This window comes from Watersipora subatra, chromosome 11 (genome assembly GCF_963576615.1).
Source record: "Watersipora subatra chromosome 11, tzWatSuba1.1, whole genome shotgun sequence".
In the NCBI taxonomy this organism is placed as follows: domain Eukaryota; kingdom Metazoa; phylum Bryozoa; class Gymnolaemata; order Cheilostomatida; family Watersiporidae; genus Watersipora; species Watersipora subatra.
Window position 1 is genome coordinate 44,561,215 of NC_088718.1, and position 9,383 is coordinate 44,570,597.

The window sequence follows — 9,383 nt, forward strand, 5'->3', positions numbered from 1 at the left end:
TGCAGTTATGTTACTCCTAGGTCATATGCTGCGGTGGTGACCTCAAACGCAAAAATCTGAAAGAAAAGGCACATTGAAGAAACGCTGGCGATGTATTCTCAAAAAGATTTATGGGTTCCAAGCCAACGGAGAAACAGTCATGAAGATTATTTGACAATGACAAAAATGTTTACAGCTGTACAGCTAAGAACCAATGTGGATTATCTAAAGTGTAAACCTTCAGTATATAAAGCCATTTGTCCCAGCTACGAATGTATAAAAGTAGAACTGGTATTGGTTAACCAGTATAATAGAGCTAGTGACAGCCATATGTCAAAATAAGATGGGCTGTTAAGACATCAAGAAAGCTGGCGATCCAATTGCTTCTGTTTTCGAGAATGAATCAGCAGTGTCTAATGCTTACACATGTGTAATGTTAGCAAGTTCTAGAATAGCACCATGTTTGACAGCATACTGATGGTTTTAAATACGTTCATCAAAAATATCCAATTATATTCAAGCTAAGTCGAGTGGCGTAGCATAGCAGTGGCGATATTACTTCGTAAAGATGCATAGCTTTGCACTTCAGCTGAAAACCTTTAATAACAAAACCTTATTGGTGGACCTGAATCCTTTTATTACTTAACTAGCTGAAGGCACGGCATTGCATAAACATGTACTAGCTGTGCTACCCGGCGTTGCCCGGGTAATAAAAAACCTATTGGACAGGAAATTGATTTGTATTTAACATATAACAACATTTTCCATTCTAAATTTCAAATTACATATCATGAGAGAAGTGTTTTGTGTAGTTGAAATAAATTAAAAGAACAATAAAAACAACTGTAAAGGTTTTAAAACTTTGTCGAACAACTGTGACTTTCAAGCTGTTAGCCAGGCGCACAGCCAATAGAAAATTCTAGTAAGTTGCTTAATAAGATAGGCTTTTAATGGCAGTAAGCCATGACTTTGCGTCTGTATTGTTGTCCAGCTACAACTATTCTAATATTTGCTATAGCCGGACGATCAAACCTAGAATACACATACGGACATACTTTGAGAAATATATATATATATAGATATGTCGCTATATGGTAGCAAATACGCTACTGATTTCCGTCACGACCGACGCAAAGTGACGGCGTAAAGTCATGAGAGGTCTTATTAGTAATCTTACTCAAATTATCCATTGGCAATATGCCAGGCTATGTGCCTCTCATTGTTTATAAGCTGATTCTTAATACCCAGGCAACGCCGGGCATCCAGCTAGTATTATATATATAATATACATGTAAATATTGCCTAATATCATTTATGTGAATATATAGATGATGAGGCAATGACAGTAGAAATTTTCTCCAATACTGTATAATTCACTGAGCTACTGTAAGCTGAACTCTATACAGTTTTCATATACTGTATAGCCTATATTTGATTCTAAATACAGCAAACATACCTGATGTTATAATAGCAGGTGCATTTTTGACCTAGTGAGTGGATTTTTAATTATCCTACATAGAATGACTTACAACTTGGTAGACAAATTGAATAGGGGCGGAAGGTTTGGAATCTTGGGGTGATTTAATTAGAAATGTAATACCATATAATTTGCAATTTTCATTGCTTGGTAAAGCAGTCTATCAAATCAAATTAACTTTACTACAATTAATTACATTAATAAGTAATTGCAACAAAGCCTAATAAAAAATTGTGTACTAATTGAATAGCAAAATTAGACAACACCCATTGGACAACACAAAATAGGATAACAGCACACACACTGGTAATGTCAGTAATGCAATAACGGCTTGTAACAGTATGTAAAGCAAAGTTTAGACACTTTCATGCGCATTAGCCTATATAATTACATTCATTTTTAAAAGTAAAAAAGGTTGTGAAAAAATTATTTTATATTTGTCGAAATACCTTAAAGGTTGACTTGCAACAAAATTCACATTACAGTTATTTAGTATCATAAGATTCACCATGTCTTCTTCTGTTGTGTTGTACGTGCAAAATATATGGAAATGTGATTACAAGCTCTTAAAAGCTCAAAAACGAACAGTTAATCGCAGCCACACGAGATCGCCGTAGTTTGGATTCGCTTTCCAAAACGTCTCAAATGGGACGTAGTTGTTACAAGATGGTTTATGTTTACACTTTCATGCAACCTCATTCGTCGAAATATTTTCACAAATATACTTCACGCATTCAATAAAACCATGTCTATTGTTTTTACGCGTCTGTTTTATCGTCATTGTAATGCTGTCACTTTTAGCACTGATATCTTATAACTTACCGTAAAAAATCGTTAAACTTTTTAACCTTACCTCGAAGGAGTATATATCATTGTCTGATAATCATGACGAGCCTTTTGGTTACCTGTGATAATCGAAAAGAACTGCAAAAAACATTTGCGAAGTATTGGGTCACGTGATCAGATTACGACTTGACGATTGAATAATGCCGAAAGAAAACTGTAAAGTAGTGAGCATCTGTATTTGATATGGGGTCTTCGGTAAAACCCGAAGTGTTTGTCATAAACTAGTGCTACGATAAGTTTTATATTGAGCTTTTTATTGGCTTTTCAATTCACGTGAGAACATACGTGACAAGACGATAACCAAACTGGAATGACTACGTCAGATAAATAAACAGATTCTAATCTACAGCGGCTTTTCGTTTTTGAGCTTTTAAGAGCTGGTAATCACATTTCCACGTATTTGACACCTACAACACAACAGAGTAAGACATGGTGAAATTTTTGATACCAAATAACTGTAATGTGAATTTTATTGCAAGTCAACCTTTAATATGGGCACAACTACTAATGGATGAGCAGAAACAGCAACACATATTGATTATGATCATTTACGCTGTGCAAATGTCGTGAACTTCCAAAACCAAAATGAAGACGAGGGAAAGGTGGCGTAAACTGAAAACTGATTTACCTTTTAGCGACTATATCTTATTAGCTAACCTAAATGTAAAACGTGTACACTTAGCATACATGCGGATATCTCTATATGTTATCAAGATGATACCTAAATCTTCAAAAAAAGTGTTGTAGTATGTTGAACACAAAAAGCCTTATAATTTTTAATGGCGTATTAGTTAGGTACATACTTTGTGCAGAATTTTAAGTCAATTGAATAACTAACTTTGAATATTGCAAAATGAATACAATTGAATAAAAGTGGAACCAGTGATTTCCATATTAACAGCTTTTATCAACAGCCATTCAGCAACAAACAACTATACTGCAGTAAAATTAATTGATATTCTTTACAAGCCCAGTGATACAGAAAACTGATTACATTTGAAGAGTGAATATATATGGTCTCAGCCCTTTTATGACTGTAATGGATTATACGCATTAGTTAATGATACACACAATTGTGACACTAATCGTCCTTTTTTTACTGCCAGCACAATTATATCTAGTCAAGATGTCAATAGTTTATTAGCAGAATAAGCGGAAGTTGTAAATGCCGGTCATGTGGGCAGAAGGCAAAGCATGAACGAGTCAACGTCAGACTGTCACAGCTGCTTTAGAATAATTGTTCTGTTTCTTCTAACAGCAAAAAGCTAGGATGCACAAGAAGTGGTGCGAAACAACCTTGATAAAAGTTTAAGGCCAATATTAAAGGAAAGTACCTAATAACGTAACAAGAACAAGAAAACTAGTGCGCCACTTGATATGTTAAATCCATTATCCTCACCCGCAAAAGATTGCTCCTTCATTTGTGAATGGTTAAGTAATTTTGTGATGTTTTACGAGGGTTGACACAAACTTAACAGCTATGCCGTGCAAAATGGCTGTGAATAAAATGTTTAAAAACCGCACGAAGCCTACGACGTTAACTTAATAATTATGTACTCTAGTAAACAAATTTAACTAACTAAGCGCGCCCAGAGCGAAAGCCCGCTATTCAGAACTGTCATAGGTTGACCCGCGTTTGTAGCACAGATGTGACGCTTTTCAACTGCATGCTCTCCAAAAATCATCTGTTAAAAATGTTAGTGTAGGACAAAAGGCTGAAGCCATCATACTCGATGCCAATGAATGAAATTCTCAATCGACGGCTGGTTATTTACTGGCCTGGGTTTTCCGTTCACAAATCATACCTTTCAAGCTACTAGGTACGGGAGCAGGGTCCGTCATATAACCATGTTACATAGACATAGTCTAGCACTGCTAAAAGCGCTTTCTTCTAGATGTTCTCGTATTTTGATCTTTCCGTATACTGTATTTTCTTTTCAGTAATGCGCTATAATCGGAGTAAAAATGGGTAAAGGTGGCAGTATTGTTATCGCTTTTACGTAGCGTAATATTTTGGATTTTTTCAGTTAGACAGCAAAATTGCAGTGTAAATTAGTCAAGGTGACGAGTAAATCTTAAACATGTGCATGCCGAGTAAACATTTATAACCGAACGAGGCAGTCTAAATCATTGTTCAAAGACTGTATTCTCAACAGAGCTATTCTGTATCAGATTTAGTATTTATTTCTGGTCGTTATTATTTACTCCTTGGTTACAACGAGTTTGGTATACTAATATAGCGTGTGAATATTGTTGAATATTCACTCACCACGACCTCACTCTCCCTAGCAGGAAAAAGAATGTTCTCATATACGCCTTTCTCCATCTCTATTTAGCTGTTCCTTAGCTTTATCAATAAGTTGAGAAAGCTGCATAATCCTGTCAGCTTGTGTGAAAGGCTTTGCCTTCCAAAGTTTATCTGGCTTTCTTAGCCCAAGTTCCTGTAACATAGTCAGGCGCACAAGAGACGCCTGCATATGCAACGCGCCCTTTTTTCTTCGAAGCCTGAACATAGGACCTGTAACTATCGGGGTTCAAAGTAACTATATGGGGTTCAAACATAGGTTTTACTACCAATCATGTTGGAAGTCAACAAGCTCCAGACACGGTGTCTGACAGGCATGTATACTATCCTCTGGTACACTAATAGAGCCTGCATCATCATGAGCTCGCCAATGTGTCAAACGGGAGCTTAGCAAAAGTACACGAGCATAAGGGTAACCTGTGAACCAGGTGTTAACCCATACTAAAATCAAAAGTGGCCTTACCTGTATAGGTTGAGTCTTCCTCTCCCATACTTACTCTACATGTCATAATAGCTCCTACTAGCCTAACCTGTCTTGTTCAGTTTTAACCTGCAAGTCCCAAGTATATACCTGTTCATGTCATTACTTGCTCCCGTGCCTTGAATAGGCATCGAAGTTACCCTCTGTCACGTCATCGGATCATCTGAATCATAGAGTGGGTGAATCATCCACTTCTCAAAGCCTGGCTCATCCTCTAGCAAGGCCTCCTCCTATATATCTTTAGTCCAAAAAGCATTCTTCTGGGCAACTATGCCACCTGTTTTGGGATGGCTAGCCTCGCGGCTAGTACAGGTTGCTGTCGAGACAGCATCCTCTGCACCTTCCTGTTTTGAGGTGTGGGCAGCCAAGTGGGCTTCCCCGCCGACAGACAGCGGATTGTCTGTAGGTCATTGTGACTGAGCCTTACTAGCCTTTTGGCTAGAACAGGTTAATGACAAAGCAGTCCCTTCTGCACCTTCCTGATGTAAGGTATGGGAAGCCAAGTGGGCCTCCCTTCCCACAGACAGCTGTTTGTCTGTAGGTGACTTTACCTTAGCCTGGGGAGCAGGCAGTCTAGTGTCCTTTAGGGCCTTGTTTTTCAGGGTAGCCAAGTTTGTCAAAGCAGCCTTGAACTCCTGCTCATTCTCAATTTCCAGTTAGAGCTGGCGCTCGTCAACTTCTACGGCTGCAATAGCCGTCCTGTACTCCTCTATCTTGGACCTGCGTTCAGCAAGTCATGTTTACGCTGTAGGATAACCTCACGTGACATGAAGCCAGACTGAACCTCATAAAGAAAGCTGCTTGCCTGATTCAGGAAAAGTGGTGGCGTACCCTGAGCTGCCTCTGCGTAGCTGGTGCTACGACCATGCACCTTTGTTTGTGGAACAGCTTTTTCTGAGCTGGTACCACCCCTCATTAATAACTTGCTAGGTTAACCTTCCTTCCTGTTTTTCCCATCTCCGGAACCGTTACCTTTTCTATCAAATAGATTTGTCAAATGTTGCAACTTGCCATCATTTGAAAGATGCTAACATAGGCCAGCAGTAATAGGTTTAGGAGGCAACAAGGTAACTGGCTCAAAACCTTTTGTACATAGTGCATTCAAAACAGCTAACAATTTCTGCTGCCTCGACTCATTTATGCCTAAAAAGGTTTTGCTCAATATTTTCATAGCATGAACCAGAGTGACCATAGATCTGTGTTTACTTCTCAACTGAACCTCTGTTTTACCTACTACCTTTAACACGAAACCATCTACTGCAGTCAAAACAGTTGATGGCGCTGTTAACTGTAAACCTAACCTGTTGGCTGTTTTTTCGGTTACTGTTGAAACCTCAGCCCCTGTATCGAGCACATAATCTCCATGTCATTTACCTTTAAAGTTCTATCTTATTGTTTAGCCATTTAGGACTAGAGGAAGAAAACCTCACACTCCTACTAAGATGTCGGGAACATGTGTTGACCTGTAGCTCTGTCCATATTCCTGTCACTTTTGCTAATGCTACTCCTATCATAGCGGTACCTGTTAACATCCTGTTTCTGAGAGTCTTCAGAACCATTCCTAGCACAGTCAATACTAGTATGGCCTTTTTTATTGCAAAGCTCCTAGCAGAAGGACAACTGCGAAACCGGTGCTGCCGACTACCACAGTTGTAACATTTATCACTTTTAGGTGAAAGTTCTTCTTTAGACCTAGTGCGCCAATTATGTCTATCAGCTCTAGAAGATCAAAAAGAGTTTCTATGTCGGCTTCTACATTCATGTCTAGTAGACTCATGACCTGAAGTTCCACACCCAGACTTGGGGTACCTGTTATCATAATAGTTCTCACACTCCTTCGGAGAAGTTCTATGAACTTATGCACCTTCACTTTAGTAATGACTAGTACTTTTAGTTTTATTTTCAGATTGCCTAGAAACAATAGTCGCTACTTCTGAAACCTCTGTACCACTAGCTTTAGCCTTAGCAACTTTTAGTGCTGTTTCTGAATCGCGAGCAAGTTGTCTAGCTGCGAGAGTGTCAAATAACCTTGCCCAATCTAAATCCCTTTCCTGCATTAATTGCTTACATAGTGTTGACTCTCTGAGTCTATTAACAGCTATCGCAAAAGCCAAATCTTTCCTGTTATCATCAACAACAAAGTTCAAATTCCTGCTGAGTTTCTCAACCCTTAACATATAATCCCTTTCATTTTTGTCACATGTTTGAGAGCAAGTAACGAATTTCATAACACTAACATACAATGTTTGTTTCCTCTCCACCATAAATTCTATTTAGGTGATCCATGGCCTCATAAGTAGAAGCATGAGACTCTACTAAATTCTACAGACTGTGAAGCCTCACGGCCATCCTTACTTATAACACTCAATAGTGCAAGCAGTTTAATGCGACCGCTAAAGTTAACCTGACCTCGTTCAGCCTTACCGATTTGCAGAGTGGTTAGTTCTACACATAAATTAAATTCTGATAGCCAAGACTTATAAGAATTAGCTGCATATTTAGAGTTAATAACTAACCTGGGAAAGTCATTAACATTAAACCTGAATTCTGCCATCATTAAAAATAACGAAGGCCGCTATCTGATTACTGCACAAAAGTAATCAAGACACTTACCCTCGCTCTTTCTGAAGCGAATAGATAATTAATCCTGTAGCACAATCACTAAACATTGTATCACTTCTTACACCACTGTCAAATGTCCACGTGACGATTCGAGCACTAAACACTTGACATTGTATCCTTTTTCTTTACACCACTCTCAAATGTCCACGCGACTATTTGAGCACTAAACACTGGCAACACTATCACTGTCCTCCACAAACCAAGTTTGCCTACGACGCCGTGTTGTATATTCACTCACCACGATTTCACTCCCCCTAGCAGGAGGAAGAATGCTCTCATATACACCTCTCTCCATCTCTATATAGCTGTTCCTTAGCTTTATTAATAAGCTGAGAAAGCTGCATAATCCTGCAAGCCTGTGTGAAAGGCTTTGCCTTCCTAAGCCTATCTGGCTTTCTTAGGTCAAGCTTCTGTAACATAGTCAGGCGCACAGGAAACACCTGCATATACAACAAGTACAGTTATTCTGTCAATTTTCAATGAGCCTTACTCTCGGATTCCTCAGCAATGTTGTTATGTACTTGCAAGCAGATGCTGACGATGAATGCTAGATGGTGAAAGCGAATAAACATCCTAGACTTTACATGTACAAACAATAAAATTGCAGTAGATAAATTAAAAGTTGTAAATCCTGGTTTATCAGATCACTACACAAAATTTTGCTAGTTTTTCTCTAGGCAGATGTAGTTCTAAAAAAAAGCCAAGTAAGACTGTATGAGACTATAAATAGTTGACCATTCATCTTTCTTCCTATCACCATCACTCTATCTATCCTACCGCCATCACTCAAAACAGAATTAGATATGCTTATATCAAATGCTGAAGAAATAAATGTTGTTTGGGTTACTTTCCAAAAAATAGTTATGGATGCTCTAAATCCATTTGTTAGTAAAATAAATCCTAGAATCCCTAAGGGAAACGAACCCGAATGGTTTAACAAAAGAGCAAAGAATATTGTCAAAAAACAGCAAAAACTATTTAATGACTATTGTAATATGGTCGACTCGCTGTAACTCCGCTCTCGACCAAATGGGGACAGAAAAAGCGAAAAGCGAGGTTTTCAATTCTCTCTCTAACAGGGAGAGCTTCGTGGAAATGAGAGTATGAAAGAGTCCCCTCCTCATGGAGATTCGTGCTTCAGCTGACTCTTCAGGCTCTCGAAACCCCCAGACTTCAGAAGAAGTCTGCTGCTACAGTCCTACTACCACCATCTCTGTCCAAGGACAGCAGTATGGCCATATGCGGAGACTTTGGTGAAGAAAAAGACCAACATGAAAGCGAATGCCTTCAGTCGGAAGGAGGTGTTGCGTCACCGGCCCCAGCCAGAGACCTGACAACAGGAGACCGCTGAATAGGCGACTGCAGCCGTGATGTATTCATCATCAGAATTCTGGTTTCTACCTGCATTCTTGTGGTGTACCTAGTCCCGGTTCCATGTGCTAGTCATTTTGCATCACTTTCTTCCATGTCTTTCACAGGAGGTGCAGGGAGAGCTCAGACAGTGGAATTTTAACGTATGTCAACGACATTTTTCTTTCAGTGCCTGACCAAGTAATGCAGCTAAACCTTCAGTGATGGGTTTTTGTTCACTTCTCTTGAGTGACTCAGATTGGAAAAGTAGATTTATAGATTGATTGCTATTCTTTGAAATCAATCTATAAACATCGAAGACC

At 38.9% G+C, this 9,383-nt stretch overlaps 1 protein-coding gene across 1 annotated transcript in view; it reads right to left on the reverse strand.

Annotated features, from left to right (window-relative positions):
• Positions 1–3,801, reverse strand: part of LOC137408896 (uncharacterized) — a 47,329-nt gene extending 43,528 nt beyond the window's left edge. The window contains exon 1 of the mRNA XM_068095516.1: positions 3,702–3,801. Within this exon, the coding sequence (XP_067951617.1) occupies positions 3,702–3,723 (22 nt within the window). The 5' untranslated portion in view covers positions 3,724–3,801. The remainder of the gene's footprint in view (positions 1–3,701) is intronic.
• Between the last annotated feature and the right edge of the window lie 5,582 nt (positions 3,802–9,383).